Source organism: Malaclemys terrapin, chromosome 5 (genome assembly GCF_027887155.1).
Source record: "Malaclemys terrapin pileata isolate rMalTer1 chromosome 5, rMalTer1.hap1, whole genome shotgun sequence".
In the NCBI taxonomy this organism is placed as follows: Eukaryota; Metazoa; Chordata; order Testudines; family Emydidae; genus Malaclemys; species Malaclemys terrapin.
The window spans coordinates 63846960-63866596 of NC_071509.1; the positions used below are offsets into that span (position 1 = coordinate 63846960).

The 19637-nt window shown below is 38.8% G+C and overlaps 1 protein-coding gene across 4 annotated transcripts in view; it reads right to left on the reverse strand.

The window, feature by feature from the left end:
• Positions 1 to 19637, reverse strand: part of TENM3 (teneurin transmembrane protein 3) — a 982465-nt gene that overhangs the window by 108639 nt on the left and 854189 nt on the right. For all 4 annotated transcript variants that reach the window (XM_054029684.1, XM_054029687.1, XM_054029686.1 and 1 more), the window contains 5 exons: positions 13245 to 13459; positions 3655 to 3865; positions 3022 to 3123; positions 2648 to 2842; positions 1004 to 1204 (listed from right to left, as the gene is read on the reverse strand). In XM_054029684.1, the coding sequence (XP_053885659.1) occupies positions 1004 to 1204; positions 2648 to 2842; positions 3022 to 3123; positions 3655 to 3865; positions 13245 to 13459 (924 nt within the window). The remainder of the gene's footprint in view (positions 1 to 1003; positions 1205 to 2647; positions 2843 to 3021; positions 3124 to 3654; positions 3866 to 13244; positions 13460 to 19637) is intronic.

The window sequence follows — 19637 nt, forward strand, 5'->3', positions numbered from 1 at the left end:
TTGCTGAGAATGCAGTCCACACCATCCTCCAGATCATTAATAAAGATATTAAACAAAACCGGCCCCAGGACCGACCCTTGGGGCACTCCGCTTGAAACCGGCTGCCAACTAGACATGGAGCCATTGATCACTACCCGTTGAGCCTGACGATCCAGCCAGCTTTCTATCCACCTTACAGGCCATTCATGCAGCCCATACTTCTTTAACTTGGCGGCAAGAATACTGTGGGAGACCGTATCAAAAGCTTTGCTAAAGTCAAGGAATATTATTACGCTTTTTTTTTGGCAAAACACATCAGAAAATTAGAAATTATTCAGATTTTAAATATGTCGCTACAAAATGAGTACCGGTAATTTTTTCCAAAATTTGGCACAAAAAGGTTGCTCTCAGACTGAGACTAAAATTCAGACTCTGATCTAAATTACAGTAATTCCATATTTTAATCCAAATTTATACCAATGTATCTAAGATAAGCAACTGGCCTTAAATGTGCCAAGTTTTGGCCAGGAAGAAAGCCTTATCTGTTAGAACTGTTGGCTCAATCATGCAGTCCTTATTCAGGCAAAATTTCCATTAACTTCAATTGAAGTTTTGCCTGAACAAGAACTACAGGATTGGCCCCTCCAAGCTGCTAAAAATAGATTTTTCAAATGGAAATATTTCTGGATGCCATCATTAACACAGTTGTAAATATGTAGATGAATATCTCAGTACAGATCTTACATTCAGAAGGTACATATAACATTTTGTTCTTTTCTTTGAACCACCAGCAAAAAATGCCTTCAATTAATATCTGAGTGAAGAAACTGTTTGATTTTCAAATATTTACAAATGGTCATTTGTTCTGAATGCTTCACTCATGATTTATGGCCTAATCCTGCTCCCACTACAGACTATAGAAAGACTTAGCTTCAATAGAAGTTGGATCAGATTCTTACACAATAATGCAAGATTATGCATTAATTTAAAATATATTAGAGTTTTTAATGTTTTTAATCCTTACCATTTGAGCAATCTGCACCTGTCCAATTAGGGTCACAAGTGCAGGTACCACTTTCTTGAAGGTACGTCCCATGACCAGAGCACTGGTCTGGACACATTGTCTTCAGTATTTCACAGTTGCTACCACCCCATCCTGGATTACAGTGGCACTCTCCATGGATACACACACCATGATTGGAACAGGCTGGGTCTAAGCAATCAGCTGGACAGAAAAGAAAAAGATAATCTTTAATATCTTATTATTAACAATTACAATAACAGCAATTATTATCGAAGGATTTTAAGCACTTTCTGAATTAATTAAAAAACTCCTGTGAGGTAAACAGTACTACACTCATTTAACAACAAACAGTAAACTGAGATACGAGGCGATGAGGCAAATCATAATTTTACGTAATGAGTCAGTGGAAGAACAGAGAGTAGAACTCACGAATCCTGAGGTGGTCCCTAGCCAGCCTGCTTTAATCACAAGATAACAAGCACTATCTGATCAAATAAATAAATAAATAAAAATCAATATATAACTAATAGAGTGCAACTTCTAATCAATTTTTGCTAGCATATTGGTAATTTTCTTTGTAGTAATTAGATCATCAAAAGTAATTGTAAGGATCCATGTTCATATATGTAACTGGTTTAATGATATCCTGGGGATAACAGACATAAACCTCGAAGTCATTGATGTAACTGAGACTCTTGCAAGGATTTGTAATTTTCCTGAATTACACCAAGATTCACTTGAGTTTTCAGGCTAATGCTCTCTGTTCTCCTAATCACAGAGTAACAAAATCTTGGCTTCTCTATAACAAGCAGTATCAACTGACCTAATCCACTACTATTGAGTTCTGACAGCTGTTTAGGACCCTCAACCTGTTTGAGAAATAAATGAGTTGGGTATTCTCTATCCTTCTTAATTCACTTTAATGTGCTTTAGATGACGAGATTTAATTTAGCAATTTGACTCAATAAAACTTTACACTTGTAGGGTCAATGGTCTGAAAATTTAATTCCAGAGACTTAATTGCATTACTTTGTATGTAGAGATCAATAAAATCAATTTGATTGAGGAAGGGAAATGGTGCTTTTTCCTCCTAAAAAAATGAATAGAAAATGAACTCCACTTTACAGCACACCAGAATGAATACACATATATCTCTAAAATACAAAAAAAGACGCATAATTTTTCAATGTGATGCATTTGAATCAGCATTTTCAACTGTAAGTCTTTATAAAAATGTTGGTGGGAAAGACCATATGCAATAGAGCAAGAATTTCTTCTACAATGTGAAAAAATCACAGTCTTTCCGTGTTCTAACAGTCACCTTTTCTTGTGTTTCCCTCGTAACTGATGTCAGACAGATAAAATAAATCTATTTTAAATATGCTGAAATTATTAGACAAAACCTGCTGAAAGCAAAATATTTGGCAAACAGGATATTTGAGTATGCTTGATATAAGGTGAACAATTTGCCAGCACCCTGGCTTTAATGGGCCAGATTTTCAGTTGGTGCAAATTGACATGGCTCCAGTGAAATCAATAGTGCTATAGTGACTTACACTAGCTGAAAAATCTGACCCACTATGTTGTAACCTGACATTTTAGAAACATTACTGTAGATGCTTGGGTAAATATTTACTTATTTACCTTCTTCACAGTTTTCTCCTTTGTACCCAGAGTTGCAGGCACAAGAGCCCATGATACAGATCCCACGGCCCCCACATTGAGGATCAATACACTGAGTGGTAGGCACATCACACTCTGTACCCTTCCAACCGCTGAAACAGAGACAGCGCCCTTTGGAATACTGCCCGTTGCCACTACACAATACTGGGCAGGCTGCTGTGAAATAAAACATGACAGAAGAATTAACAAAACTCTTTTCAATCAAGCTTTGGGAAAAAAGAGGAACATGTATGTAACGAGTTGCATGCCAGTTTCTTTTCCTTGGTAGATTAGCAATGGCTTGTCTTTCTGCAGTTTATTTGTTTTAACTTAAGAAAAGAATTCAGTTCAGATACCTCTTGAACAATCAGGGCCCAGAAATCCAGGAAAACAATGGCATGATCCAGAAACACACTCTCCGTTTCCATGGCAATTTCGGGGGCATTCCACTACAGACTCTGAAAGAAAGAGTAAGAAAAAAAAATTCATAGAGACTCCCACCATAGTACTAAACTAGAATAGAAGGTGTCTATCATCTAATTCTAAACCACTGGTGACTAACAGCAAATTAAGGTACTTGCAGAAGCATGTATGTCGCTTTATTTAGTGATTGTAAGAAAGTAAATAGTGGCTAATTTCCTGTAATTAATGCTTGTGGTATCCTATTACATTATGTTACAACAAGCAGCTCAAGATTTAAACAGTAAAATGATAGTTATTTTATGCTCATAATACAGCCTAATGCCGCTTAATGAACATTTAAAAAAAGCATCTTCATTTGTGAACTATACATCATGGGAGGCTTTCATACTTCAATTACTAAACAATTAAAATACATTTCTATATCTTTTGTTATGTAATGAAGAAAACATAATAAATTCAACATTTGTGAAAACAACCCAGAGTATTTAACTTAGAAAACTGATCTCTATTTTTAACAGAATGCTTAGATTGCAGCTTTTGGTGAAAACTTTGAAGATTGTGCTTACCTATAACAATGGTATTAAAAGACACCTGCTCTGCATTTTTCCCATCATTATAAAAAGCCAGATGCCAGATTCCAGAATCCAAATACTGGATAAAACCTGCCTCATGGAGACTGATAGACCTTGTCTGTCGGCCTGCTCTCTCTGACTCAAGCTGGTTGCGCTGTTCTCTTGCGATCAATCTGCTACCATCAAGGAGTTCCACAAAGTCATACTACAAGGGAGGAATGTGCAAAGGGTTTATTATCCACTTATTTCTCTTTTTAGTTACCATTTTCATAATTTTTTTCTATAATTTAGCAGTTATGAAATGTGCCAGCCCCAAAGACTGCAGGTCCATATTCCTTCATAGAACAAATAGTACAGAAAGTGGCAGTGCAAGCTTCCCCACAATATCATGCAATATGGTTTCAGCTTGACCTGGAGAGATCCCTTCTAGAACAGAGGAGATAAAATCTCAGGCTATGTCTACATGACCCCACAATTCGACTATGGGGGTGTGAACTGAAGCATGCACTAGCATGTGCCGTTGTAACTCCCCCATGTGGACACTTGCTGGCATGAACTAAAGCAGTGGTTCTCAAACTTTTGTACTAGTGACTCCTTTCACATAGCAAGCCTCTGAGTGTGACACCTCCCACCCCCAATAAATTAAAAACTCATTTTTTATATTTAACACTATTATAAATGCTGGAGGCAAAGTGGGATTTGAGGTGGAGGCTGACAGCTCAGGACCCACCATGTAATAATCTCGCAACCCCCTGAGGGATCCCGAACCCCCAGTTTGAGAACATCTGAACTAAAGGACTATGTCAATGTGAATGAAGTACCTTTTAGTTTACAACTGCAGCATCCACATGGGGGAGGTACAGCGCAACATGCTAGTGTGTGCTACAGGTCTCACCCCACCATAGTCCAAACTGCAGAGCCATGTAGACAAGCCCTCAGTGTTTGTCTGTTCTTTCACCCTTCTTGCTGAGATTTCTAAGGAGAATGCCAAGTAATGCCAATTATCATGGTGGTGCTTTCTTGTGATATTGACACCACCAATTCATTTAACATTAATTTGCAGAACAAAAGTCAGACGAGGTTAGTTTGCAGTCACAATTTGCAGATGTGAACTGGCCATCTGCAGGTGAAAGACTTGTTCCGTATTGACTGTGCCATATAAATTAACTAGTAAGAATATCCCACCCCAATCCATTACCCTTTGCTTCTTCTTTTGTTTCACAATCCAAGGTAAGTTCTCTGTTGGTGTAATTCCACTGACTTCAATAGAGATACTACAGCAGAAAATATGGCCTTACATTTCTTTTGTACAAAGTAAACCAAATACCAAATGCAAAGTATAACAGGTTAAAAATGCAGAAGGCAGTGACAGAAAATACTGTAGTTCAGATTAAAACTCTCTTCAAAAGCTATCACAAAATTGTATAATTTGTTTTATTAACAGCAACAACTAAATTTGGGGGGTGGGGTGGGAAAATATAACATCTGAGTTGCCACAAGCACGGGAGACAAAGAGGTTTATTGTCTTAAATCCACATACTCTATCCACAAAATGCCTGTTAGCACTAATGGTAGCTGTTTGGTCAACTCTGCACATTCAGAGGAGAAACCCTGGGTCAGATCTTCAGCTGGTGTGAATTGGTATAGCTCCATCTAGTCAATGAACCAACAATGAAAGTTTATACTACCTGAGGATCTGGCCCCAAATCGCTAAAGATTTCTTTGCTGCATTTGTCAAGTAAAGATTATATTATATAACAAAGAGTTACCACCTATTAACTTTAAGGATCACTGTTTCCTACAATAAAGAGTAACATGGTTTCCACATTCAGTCCAGTTTCATTTTTAATCTGACGTGTCTACTGTGTGAGGTGAACTACTATATACAAACCTTCTATCTTCCCACATATTTGAGATATCACTCAAATGGTATTTCATTCAAGGTCTATTTAGGTAAAGGCCAGTGTATGAAACCACTGATTTACCTAAGTTGTGATAAAGTCAGTTACTGGGACTGGAGAATCAGTGGTTTTATGTACTGACTTATGACCTTCGGAAATAGCTCCTTGTATGGCATAAAACAGGATAGTCTTCATCTCTGGACAGGATCTAAGCACTGGAATCCTCTTCTCTTGAAACTCTCCTTGGTTGTTAAACACACATGATATTTTAAGAAGGTTGCTCTGCAATAAATCTGAATTATTATCTCAACACCATTAAAAATGTAAAAGAAACGCATAGATCATATGCCTTTACCAATACCTGAGCCAATTTCCTTTCAGCTACGTCTCAACAACCATAGTAGAAATTAACATGATTAGTATGGGCAGAAGCTAGTACCTTGATATGCTGTCACCTTGAATATTCAAGCAATCCCACATGAAAACTAATGCAACTATTTTGGAAAAGCACTGCTAATTTAAAACCATTCAATGTTCTGATTTGTCAGAGAATTAAATATTTATCTTAATTCATGAAAGATATAAAAACTGTCTCTTTTCCCCCTCAAGTACTCACAAACCCTTCTATCTGATCACAATACCTAATATCACTGAAAGAAGAAAGAAAAAGATCTCCATTCTGAGTTTTAGCTGGTTATTTATGGACAATATGAATTGTTTTTCAAATTACTTCAGAAGGACACTTCTTGTTGTAGGACAATCTCAGTTAAGAACACGTTTTTGATCTGGGAATTAGGGATTGTACTACTTAATTGACCACAAAGAGTATACTGATAGCTGACAGGCATAGTATAATTAATCATTTTAGAACTATAACATAATAAAGATTTATGTTAAATGGATAGTATTTCTGAGGTTGAATTTTTAAAAGCCATGCATGTGGATGTCACCATTCATTCCATCCCCAGCAAACAGGAGTAATGTGGCTTAAATCCTATAAAGACTGCTTCATAAATTTAGGAGTGGGGTTGTGAAAGGGCATAGAGTGGAAAAACAATGACCTTTATGTGCTAAAAATACTTTAATTTTGTTTTCCTCCTATGAGGATAAATTAATTAGCTTTATTGAGTATAAATAGGATGATCTTCCCCTCCACATTCAGTTTTGCTTTAAGCCACCAAAGTCCTTTGTTATTCTTAAAGTCTCCTTAAATAAAAACGTATTGATTCTCTGGTTGTAATGAAACTGACATTTTTAGAAAGTGTCACAAAGACTTTTAGACTAGCATTGCTTGGATTTGAATGGACAGCTACTGTCAATTATTTCTGGTTGACTTATATAGTTCTCTATTTCTGGGGAATTATAAATATCTAGTGCTGTTCTATGACACACACATATTAGTAAGCACTGAGGCCATCATTTGAAAACTTGAGTGCCTAAAGTAAAAAACAGAAATACAACCTGAAAAACCACTGTTCCTAATTACATTATACTGAAATACACCTCTACCCTGATATAACGCGACCCGATATAACACAAATTCGGATATAACGCGGTAAAGCAGTGCTCCGGGGGGGGGGGGGGGGGGGGGGCGGAGCTGCGCACTCCAGCGGATCAAAGCAAGTTCGATATAAGCAGCTTCACCTATAATGCGTAAGATTTTTTGGCTCCCGAGGACGGTGTTATATCGAGGTAGAGGTGTATTTGTTAGATACTATGTCACATAAGCAACAGTTAGTTACCCTCAGAAACTATGTATTGTCCAAGTGTTGAATCATGCCAGAATGCTCTTGAATGCTATTCTGGTACTTTTTGGGGGGCCAGAATGGGCAGTCTGATATTTACAGTACTACCACTGATGATTGCTTCTGAGCAATAGTGCAAAATATCAGAAGTGTATTACAGCCCCCCCCCCCTTTTTTTTTTAGGACTCTAGCTCTGGTGTTGCCCAGATATTTATTCCACTGTTGGTGCATGTGTTCCCATTGCCCTTTAGTCTGGATTTTTTGGCCAACAGTGTTTCTTACCTCCAACCAAGGGCATAATGAGCGGGGCAACCCCAACCACCCTTCATTTCTTTTGCCATAGAAATCTTGATGTTAGTAGTAGGTATTGGGGTGGGGGAGGGAACATGATGGTTATGGAATAAATATATGGACAACATTGCTTGAAGAATCACACTGCAGGGTAAGTAACCATTTCTTCTTCTTTGAGTGCTTGCCCATATATATATTCCACTCTTAGTGACTCACAAGCAGTGACCTAGATTGTAGGAGATGCAAGCTTAGAGTCAAGCTAAACAATTATTGTAGGACAGCCCTGCCAAAATTAGCATGATAGAGTAGTGCTAGGTAAACGTATGTACTGAAGACCACATAGCTTCCCTACAAATGTACAGAATGGGAACATTTCTCAAGGAAGCAATAGAGGTTGCTTATGCCCTGATAGAATGAAATGCGATTCTCATAGGTGGGATTACATTAGCTAATTCATAACAAAGTTTGATACAAGCCAAAAAAGTCTCAGCGTTGAAATGGCCTGTCCTTTAACACTGTCTTCACAGGCTATGAATAATATGGGGGATACTCTAAATAGCGTAATTCTGTCTGTACAAAAAGACATTTTGGGTGAGCTCTCAATGACACTCTGTCCTTATGAAAAACTGTATACAGGGGTCCTGCCAAGAAGACTTGTATCTCCCCAACTATTCTGGTTGATATTATTGCTACCAAGAAGGCTGTTTTAATGGAAAGATGAACCAGGGTACATTTACCTAAAGGTTCAAGAGCTGGATTCATTAACCCTGTGAGGACAATATTTAGATCCCACAGAAGAGAAGTTCCGTTACTCGTTTTAAGAATCTGGCCATTGTGAGGCATCAGAATGTAGAAGCCCTCTGTATTGGAGGACAAAGAGCTGAGATGGCTGCTAGATAGATGACCCCTCAATGAGCATACAGACAGTCTAAAGTCCTTTAAAATCAGGAGATGGTCCAGTATATCTGGAATTGAGATGGTGAGAAGTACTGCTGTGAACAGATATACAATGTCTTCCATTTAGCAGCGTGTGTCCATTAGGCTTTTCAGCCTTTTGTACTTCTGATGAGCAGGTTTCTTCTGCTGAAGTCAGTCAGACAGCATCTATGCTTTGAGGTGCCAGGAGCATGAGCTGGGATCAAGCACTGGACTGCATCTCTGCAATATCAGATCTAGTTGGAGAGGTAAGCGTAACAAAGAGATTATTAAAATCTAAGTACCAGAATTGCCTTGGTCAGGTAGGAGCAACCATGATCATTCTGGCTGAGCCCTGCCTGAGTATTTTCTTAGAACATATGGATTAATGGACTGGTGGTGGGGGAGTGTGTGTGTACAGCAAGCTTGAGGACCATGGAATCAGGAATGCATCAGCAGGGATCCCCAACTCTGACTCCCTCTGGAACAAAAGTGTTCAGACTTCCTGTTATCCCTGATGGCAAAGAGGGATGGTGGGATGACTCCCCCACCTTCCTTCCCCCAGAGTAATATGTCTTGAATTATACCATCATTTATGGACCACTCACGGTTACTTGAAAATTGTCAGCTGAGGTGATCTGCTAGCATGGTCTGTGCATCCCTATCAAATGAACCACCCTCAGAATAATTTCATGATGGATACAAAATTCCCAAAGATAAAACATGGCTGTAATATTGTCTGTCATGATTTGTATGTTATTCCTTTTAGGACTGAAAAACTGAGCATGCTGAACAAATGGCTCTTAGTTCCAGGACATTTATGTGGAGTCTTACTTCCTGAGGAATCCATATATTTTGTGTTTGGAGGTTATCTAAATGGGCCCCCCGTCCTAATGTGGAGACATGTGTCATCAACATCTTTGTAAGTAGCAGAAGAGAGAATGGTACTCCTTTGCAGATTTTCAGTGGGTCCAGCTGCCAATTTAATGAGGACAGGACTTGTGGTGTAATGTATACTAGCATGTTCAGTTGATGTTTGCTTAGCTGATATGCAGACTTCAACCACTTCTGCATGAAATGAAAGTGAAGTCTGGCATGCTGATATCTGAGACAAGTTCTCATTGATGTCCTGGGCTGAGTTTGCAGGTGGGTTCATAGGTTTAGTATGGCTTGGAATCTCTCTGGTGGTAGATAAGCCATTGTTGTTGTGGAGTCAAGAATGATTCCAATGGATTCTATTTTTAGTTGGAGTCAGTATTACTTCTCTTCATTTACTTTCAGGCCTGAAAGGGCAAACAGATGCAGAGTCTGCTGAATGCAGTCTGTTACTTGCTACTTGCATGAATGAGCCAGTCATCTAGGTATGGGAAAATTTGGATTCCTAGCTTTCTGAGGTAAGCTGCTATTACTGATAGGCATTTTGTGAAAATCCTGGGTGCTGTCAACAGGTTGAGTGGTAACATACTGTACCGGTAGTGGCATTGCCCACTTGAAACGTCAGTTATCTTCTGCGGGGTGGGTGAATCGCAATAAGAAAATGTGTGTCCTCAAGGTCAAGAGCTACGTACCAATTGTTCCAGTGTAGGGATGGAATTATAGTAGCCAGAGTCACAACCCTGAACTTGAGCTTGTGAATTAAAGTGCAGAATGCCACCAATCGCCTTTCTTTCTGGGAATCAGAAAGTAATGAGAATAAAATCCACGGTGTTCCCTGTGCTATTGAGGAGCTTCTTCCACTGCTCTGATAAGAAGTGACTGCACCTCTTGATGAAGCCTTCTCTGTGAGGGGGTCCCTGAATAGGGACAGAGAAGGTGAGTGGGGTGGGGGTGGATTATCCAGAATTGGATGGTATAGCCCACCTCTATATCTCCAGGACCCATCAATCCATTGTGATGGTGCTCCAGAACCACAGAAATGAAATAAATGATTCACAAATGGAGAGGATATAACTGGAAGATCTGAAGGGATTTGCACTCTGTTCCTGACTAAGTAGTCAAATCTGCTGCCTTGATGTTGATGGAGATTGATGAGCAGAAATGGAGGTGGAACCAGATGCCTTCCTTCTGTGCAATGTTTGTCTCTTTCTAGATTGTTCAGGCTTCCTATGCTGCAGGTAAAAGGATTACCTCTCTTGTGAGTATGGCTTAAAGTGCTTATGCATCAGAGGGTAGACCCCACTAGGGATCTCAGTGTCGCACGAGTCCTTTAGAGAATGTAAAGCCCCATCTGTTTTTGCATTAATAAGTTAATCCTTTGAATGGGTGACCCTCAATTGTTATTTGAACTTTTTTAGGGATCCCTGAAGAGTGGAGCTAGGAAGATCTGCTCTTTGCAACTGAGGTTGCCACTAATCTGCAGGCTGTACCTGAAGTATCAAAGGCTGCCTGGAGGGACATACATGATACAAGATGACCCTCAGTGATGATGGATTTAAATTCTTCCCTGTAATCTTGTGAAAGCTCATATATAATTTTTTTAGTGGGATCCCAACTAATACAATCATATTTCACCAACAGGGACTGGTAATTGGTGATTCTCACTTGGAAGTTTGACGTTGAATAATTCTTCTGACCGAACAAGTCTAATTTCTTGGCTCCCTTATTTATGCTGACTCTGATATGAGCTTTTGTTAACTGCTGAAACCACTAATAAAACTAGGCAAGGATTGTGTATAAAACTGCTCATATCCCTGGAAAGGAACCTAACAGTGGTTTGCTCTCTTTGATGTTTGTGCTAGAGAGTCAGGCTCTTAAAGGGCATAATGGAATTTCTCAGTCAAGAAGTGAGTTTGTGTGTGAAACTTAGGTGTATTTTTCATTAAATACCATCTCTTTAATTTTTCACCTTTTTTTAAAACCAAGGAAATTAAAAAAGTTACTATAATGTTCAGATGGTGATTTTAATTTCACAAATAAATAAATTCACAATGAATGCCCTCCAGAAGACTTAACTCTCTCCCCTTTCATTTCAACGGGGTATTTCAACATATTACCAAATAAGAGGTTAATGTGAATTAGTACCTGGTAAATAGAGAGACAAGGTGCATGAGGTAATATCTTTTCTTGGACCTGCTTCTGTTGGTGAGAGAGATAAATTTTGAGCCACACAGAGCTCTTCTTCAGGTCCGGTGGGCCAATAAAAGATATTACCTCACCCACCTTATTGCTTTAATATCCTGGGACTGACATGGCCACAACTACCCAGTAAACAGTTCAGTATAATGTAATTAGAGATATCTTTCTTTTGAAAATCAGAGTTAAAGAAATCTGCAATAATCTGAAATAATGCAGTAATATGCAAAAAAATAGTCAAATATATGTTTTAAAATAAGACAAAAAAAGGAATGGAATTTTGAAGTTAGATTTTTTTATTGAAACCAAATACAAGCATAATAGCTGATCTTCAATGCAAGTCCATTAATCTGCTTTAGAGGTCTGGACATGACAGATGCAGAATTTCTCACCTAGCATTAGAATTGCAAGAAGTTGCAGTGCTCTGTGAACTTGGTAATAGCTAATTTTCAAGAAACTGGAAAAAAGGTCCTCTTTGGTAGAGCATAAGGGCATAAGAATGGCCATATTGGATCAGATGAATGGCCCATCTAGCCCAGTATTCTGTCTTCTGACAGTGGCCAATGCCAAACACTTCAAAGGGAATGAACAGAACAGGACAATTGTCAAGTGATCCATCCCATTGTCCAGTCCCAGCATCTGGCAGTCAGAGACTTAGGGACACCCAGAGCATGGGGTTGCATCCCTGACCATTTTGACTAATAGTCATTTGATGGACATATCCTTCGTAAGCCACGGATGAGAAAGCAGAACTTGGATTGAAATTGGGTTGAAATAGAAGAAATTCACATTTGGGGGGGTTAAATAAGATTTTAATCAGGGTTAATGCCAAATTATTACTTCTGAATATAGTGAAGAGGAACTGCCCTTTCCCCCGCATACTACTCCATCCAGAAAAATATTAATTAAATTGAATTATTCACACTCATGCTTAAATTGCACATTTCCCTATAACTTTAGATGCTAATATGTAGTATATTTATTACTGCATACAAGTGCACAACCAAATGTACAATGGAATAGCTCTTAAGAAATCTCTTGAGGGGTGTATTCTGGGATACTCTGGAGACAGGAAAATATCTAATAATAATTGATTCTTACAATCTTAGTTCACTGTATCCCATTTACACATATTTCAATATAATATATTTTTTAATCAAATTGCAAACCATAAATAGCGTGACACTCATTAGTAGAACAAACTGAACCTCTATCAAAAAGGATTTTTTTCAACTTGCTTGTAACTTTGCCAGCTTTGCTTTTTGGTAGACAAACCCAGGAGCGCAAATAAATGCATGACTATAGCATGATACACTACTTTATTCAAGAGTTAAAAATATGTCCATGGACCACAGATAACTGCATTAAATGTCTCTTTATGATAGGCATCATCACTGAAAACAATTATCAGATTTGATCATAAAGCAAAAGTTTTCCCCACACTGCAGAATTTAAATTCCAGAATATCTTTTAAAACTGCACTTGCATTAGAACAATGATATATTTTTCATATAGTGTAAGATCAATATATAAAATGGAAAGTAAAAATAAAAAAATAGGAAAAAGGAAAGGCTGCAATCCTGAGAAACACAGATCTTAAAAAGATGCAAACTGGCAGTTTTCAATATTATATCTTGCTTTTAATGAAAGCAGCTCTTACCTGGGTATGTGATGGGGGTAAGCCTTTTCGGCCATATACTCCAATCAATGCATCTTTCTGAAGGGAGATATTGAATTTTAGAAACTGTGGCTGATCAATGAAGAGCTGTGATCTCCAGAAGATCCCCGGAGGAACCTCTTGTATTGCTCTTCGGCCTATATCGAGTTCTCCAGAATCTATAGTGTTGTTTTCTTGTGCAAATCCCCCTAATTTTACTAAAATGTAAAAAAAAAAAAAATTAAGAGATCAAACATTAATACTCACTTTTTGCTCTCAAGCTTCTTTTAAATAAGCTGTCAAATATTTAGACTCCTCTCAGATGAAATGTCACTTGAGAATCTTTCTGAGGATATTAAAGAACCTGAGGAATTCACTCAAGTGGAACTAACAAAACAAAGATCTCACACAAATACCTTCCAAGTCAGAATGCAATGATTTACCTGAGGTATGTCTATTAAAGAAACTGTTTTAGGATCATCCCTCAGTCTTGATTATTCTGAACATAATTATCTTGCAAAGTATGTGTCTTGTTATTTCTTAAGGAGGATTAACTATGGTGTTTATCAGTCCTAATAAACATACAATCACACTATAAAGTGTAAATTAAGGGGAAATGGATTATACAGCTTTTCAAAGCGATGCTCATGTAAAGAACAAAAACAATCAGCAGAATTGATAAGTGCAATTTTCACTAAATTAAATAGAGCATTCATTTACGCATCACTAACATTCTCTAAAATATTTTACAAAGTCAATTCAGTTGAACGAATACAAACAAACAGACCCTTCCCTGTATGGATGGAACAGCCAAAAAATTCAGATTCAACTGCCACAAAGTTCAGAACAGGGATATTGTTCAGTCCTTTACAGAGATAGGTTCATGCCTTGACCCATATTACACTAAACTATGGATGTGTTTTAACCTGGAAATTTGGTTCAAACAGTCCACCCCACCCCACCCTACCCTATTATCTGGTTTAGGGCACTTTCCAAAGCATGCACCAAATCCAGTAGGATGCCGAGTGCCCTCAACTCCCACTGAAGTTAACTGGAGTTGTCCCATTAACTAATTAATCTTCAAAGCACCTTGAGAAGTAGACAATTATAGAGTGATGTTTAACATGAGGCAGAGAGGTTGAATGACTTGCTCAAAGTCACAGAAAATGCTACTGTTAGAACTAGGATTAGAGTTTAGTAGTCCCTGGTTCCTAGCCTTTTGTTTCTGTATCTATTGTGTTCTTTGTGGCACAAATGTGCTCTCTACTTATTGCACACTTAATAAAGCACTTTTCACAAATATCAAAATCATGAACATGAAATATAAAAATGAAGTGAGGAAATGTAAATGATAGTAAACATACAAAAGTTTTTTGACTTAAGTTTTAAACATTTTAAAAAAATGCAAATTACACAAATAAGAACGCATTCTTTTCTGTGTCTGTACAGTGCCCAGCACAATACAATCTCAATCCCTGAGGCCCTTCGGCATATCACTATTCCTACTACTAGTTCAACAAAGAAAGGAGTTAAAAGACAAAGACAAATGTCAGCCACAATCATAGCACCATTATTCCCCTCCCTTAATGCTGCAGATTCTTCTGAACAAGTGTAAAAACAGAGCAAGAAAGATGAAAAGAAAGTTGCATAAGTATCCAGTGTGCCACTCCACACCATGGGAATGCTCTGCAGAGAGGATTCTGAAAGCTGTGAGGAAACCCTACAGTGTGGTTGTAATGCTCAGTTGAATGATAAAAAGAAGCATCTTCACAGATGGTCCTGGCCTCCAGTACTTCTTGGCTCTTGCCTATTCTAAGAGGAGAAAGGGAATTCTTGCCACTTCCATGGATCTATGCGGGGAAACTGAGAGGGGAATCTTGCTCAGAGATTTCCTCTCTCCTGGCTTCCCTCTTGTGGATTTTTCTGAGGAAAGGATGAGATCTGGCTCATAAGACCAACCATGTGAAGGCATAGTACAGATAAGGCATGAAGGGAGAAACAGGGGAAGTTTCCCACCACTTGGAAACAGGAAGATAGAGGTTGACAAAGCCAACAGAAAGAGTGGTGAAGACAGGGCTGATGCTGGAGGAACTTGACCTATGACTAAAGAGCCAAGTGGTGTGAGAAGTCATAGAGTGACTTGTTAGTGTCCACAAATTGAATACCAATATACCTGGTTGGCACTGATAAGACACAGCATAGAGGGATCTGATGCTGAAGTGCATAACCTTTTAGCCAAAGCACTTGATGTCAAAATAGCCAGTACCGGACTTTAGAAGTTCAAAGGAGATGATACTGAGGCACACAACATCTCAGCACTAGACACTAAAGCTCTGAGTACAGAAGCATGGGAGACACCAGAGACCAAAGAGGCCCTTGACACCAGATGCAAAAGCAGAAATGGCAACTCATTGGCCATGGTATCAAGAACTTTTTGTGTGTCAAAGATGAATAGAGATTGCTCCTGAATTAAGCAGATGTTGAAGCACTATCAAAAGGTGTAGAACAAGGACTGACATAGCTATGTTTCAGTGGTGGTGATGTAACTGAAAATGTTTAACCTGTAGGATGATCAAACTAATTGATGTTCTGTTGTTTCAATTTTAAGAGACACTGGAACATCTGATCTTGAAGAATTCAGATATACCTATTTTCTACACTAATGAGGCCAAGTATGAACCCTTTTCTATCCTTCTACTTAGCAATTTTTGACAACACACACATCCTACTCCAGCACATTTAACTGCTTGGTTCCTACCACTTCCTCCAACTTTAGGCATGTTGAATCTTATAAATTCACACACTGATGTCTGGTAATCACTAAATAATAAGCACTTATTTGCAGAACTGATCAGCAACTTTCACAATGACTACATTTAGAATATCAACAATCTCCTGTGAAGACTGAAATATAAGACGAGCTAGCAAGCTTTTTACAGACCCACTTTATCAGATGTCCTGCCACCCTTTCTGAAGTTTCCATGTTTTAGCAAACCAATTACATCTAGCAGATAACTCCACCCATTCCATTTACTCCACCAAAAAATAGGAATCAATTGCACCCACTAGCCACATCCCTCTCACTCCACACTAATCAAATCCCTCTCTCAATCATTATTGACTCTACTCACTTCCCTTCCCAGGAATGGGGCTTCTCTATGGTTCTCTAAATTTCCTATTGTTTCTTAATAGGCATAGAAAGATTCTTGATGTTCCCATCATTTTCCTTTTAACGTTTTAAAATAGTTGAAGTTATCGTCCGCAGATGGAGATTAGACCGTAATGTCTCTCATTTCAAAATATTTCAAATATATGTCATGTTCTTTTATATAATTCAGAGTGATAGAAATTCAGAATATATAAACACCTGAAAATACCTGGAAATTCTTCTCTTCCAGTCTCCCCCAATTCCCTCCCCACCTCAAAGCAAAACAAAATGCAAAATAAATAAAAATCCAGAAAGAACACTTCTCCAGGAAAAGCTATTTTTTCTCCATAACCTATTATCTACAGCTATATATATTTATATAGATATATATAGGCACCTTAAACAGAATACTATAAACCAAAATATTGGTAAACTCTATTTCTAATCCTTAAGATTATGTTGTACAAAAATCTCAACTAAATAAATATTTAGTAGGCTCTACTAAGTATTTACACAAGAAAAATGAATCACATGTATTGTCAGACTACTTTCCAAATTTACATGAATTCAAAAAATACTATTAGAATATTTACCAAATACCTAACACCTTGGTTAATCTAGGAAAGAATTGCTTAAAATATATGTCCACAATGCAGAATAAAATGAACCAAAACATTAAGAGACGAATAGTGACTGTTGTGGAGTGTAACTGATAATATAATTCCAAGTCTTTCATAAGCAACACTAATTAGAATACTGGGAAGCAAGGTTAGATTTATAACCAATCAATAGCACATCTTCCAGTTCCCTGGCATAACCTTGGATTCATACCACCTACTAGGAGATGTCTGAGATGACACTGTACAGCCTTCTACAAATAACCACATGTCATAACTTAACGCTGCTGGTAAACTCCACAGACATCACACCCAAGTGAAATCAAAATTGTCCTTGCAAATGTATCTTTCTGGAAAAATCAATATAGCATCTAATTAAGAAACTATTACATTTCATTAACATGAAGTACTGTAAACAATACCAATAAAAGCTCAATATATATGCATGCCAGTTACAGTAACTATAATGTATTTTAATTCACATATAATTTTTTAGCTGATTTCAAATGTATTAAAACCCTGATGTATACAACTTTAAATATGATTTCTGAGTGGGAAACGGTACATTAAGAGAAATGAGGTAAAATAAAAAAAATGCATTTTCTTCATTTTATAATCAAAAGCAGAAACAATTTCAAGTTATTTTTGCTTTGTGTAGGTTTCTATTACATATATAAAATGATGCCCACCAGCATACGGTAAGGAACGTGCCCAATTCTTACAGCAAAATAATTAAAGCTAGGACTCCTATATTGCATGATCAGCTCTGACAATTATTGTGTTACATAACCTCTCTATGCCTTCTTTCACCTATATGTCAAATGAATATCGTATCTACCTTCCTCACATGTGTCTTTGTGCAGGACTGTGAATTGTTTGTAATGCATCTTGAAGTTCTTAAATAAAATTAAATGAGTTCATTTAAAAACCCTACTCCTGTGTCATTTTGAATCCTCATTTTTATGCCACCTAATGCAGTATCACATTGTGCCTGGGTGAGTGAGCGGTATGTTGCCTATATTTCATCAGTAATATATGGAAAGTCACCTGAAAAAGCTTTTAGAAAAGACTGTTCAAAGAATCCAGTTTTGTTTGACAAAATTTAAGGATGATTTAATATGTTTTTATTGTTGGCTAATAACTAGATCTGATTTCTACATGAACAGTAGAGGTGAGAAAGTGGCATTTTACAGATTAAGCTCTGCTAATCTGCAGTGTCTATACCTTTGACTGGTGAGATAATAGTTAGCAGTTATACCACTGGGCCGTGGTGTTCTTCTGACCTAAGCAGGAACAGGACTGATCAGGGTATGGATAAAAGTCCTCCAAGGAAAACTCATGTGCCGTAAGAAACAGAACTGCAAATTCAGTAGGAGGCCCTCTTGCCTCTGAAGCAGAGCTTCAGCATGTAATTAGGGCAGTGGTTCTCGACTGATGGCTGGCCCAGACCTGGAACCCGGAGCTTCCAGGCTTGGGCAGCTGCCCCAATCCCCGCCATGCAGGGTGGGCCGGCTGCCCCAGACCGGGACCCCAGAGCCAAGCGGCTACCCCGGACTCAGTGGGGCTGGGCGGCTGCCCCAGACCTCAGAGCTCATGGGGTTGGGCAGCTGCCCTGGAACCCACCACGTGGGGTGGCCAGCTATCCCGGACCTCCCCCATGCAGGGCGGGCTGGGCCAGCTGCCCACCCTGGACCCCTGCCGCATGGCTGTCCTGGACCCTGTGGGGCCGGCCAGCTGCCCCGGACTCCACCCCGTGGGGCAGGGTGGTTGCCCCCAGACACCAGCGCTTGCAGAGCTAATTGAGCCATGTGTTGAGAACCACTGCATTAGGGAATGCTGTACTGTGGCATATGTAGTTTTTTGGATGATTAGCAAATCTAAGGCACTGACCATTTGTTCACTAAATATAATGGCAATTTTCAAGAGTGAGTATGTTAGCCCTGGTGCCCTGGCTAAATTCCATACTCAGTAATTATATTCCATCTACTTAATATTTTCTTTGCAGTTTAAAATGGACACTGTATTGTCTTTCTTTCATGTAGTGTTGCTGTATGCTGTTAAATGACTATTGCCTTCCAAATCTACAGGTGGTAGCATTTCAGTAGTGGATGAAGCAAAGCTATACTGAATTTACAGGATTTGGGGATCTCTAGAAGTAACAAAAGTCACTATAATTTGATAGCTCATGCAACTCCCTATTATCTCTAAAGGAAAGGAGTTGTGCTCGAAGTCTTTAATTATGCCAAAAAATGCAAATGACAATAGTTTCAATGAGAAAAATGTTTTATATAAAAAAGAGCATTGGCTAGTCCCAGCTGAAGAATGCAGCAGTAGAAACCACTGCCATAGCATATATCAGGGGCCGGCAACGTTTGGCACGCGGCTCGCCAGGGTAAGGACCCTGGTGGGCCGGGCCAGTTTATTTACCTGCTGATGCGGCAGGTTCGGCTGATCGTGGCCCCCACTCGCCGCAGTTCGCCGTCCCAGGCCAATGGGGGCGTCGAGAAGCGGTGCGGGCGAGGGATGTGCTGGCCGCAGCTTCCCGCTGCCCCCATTGGCCCGGGACAGCGAACCGTGGCCAGTGGGGGCCGCAATCGGCTGAACCTGCCACCTCAGCAGGTAAATAAACTG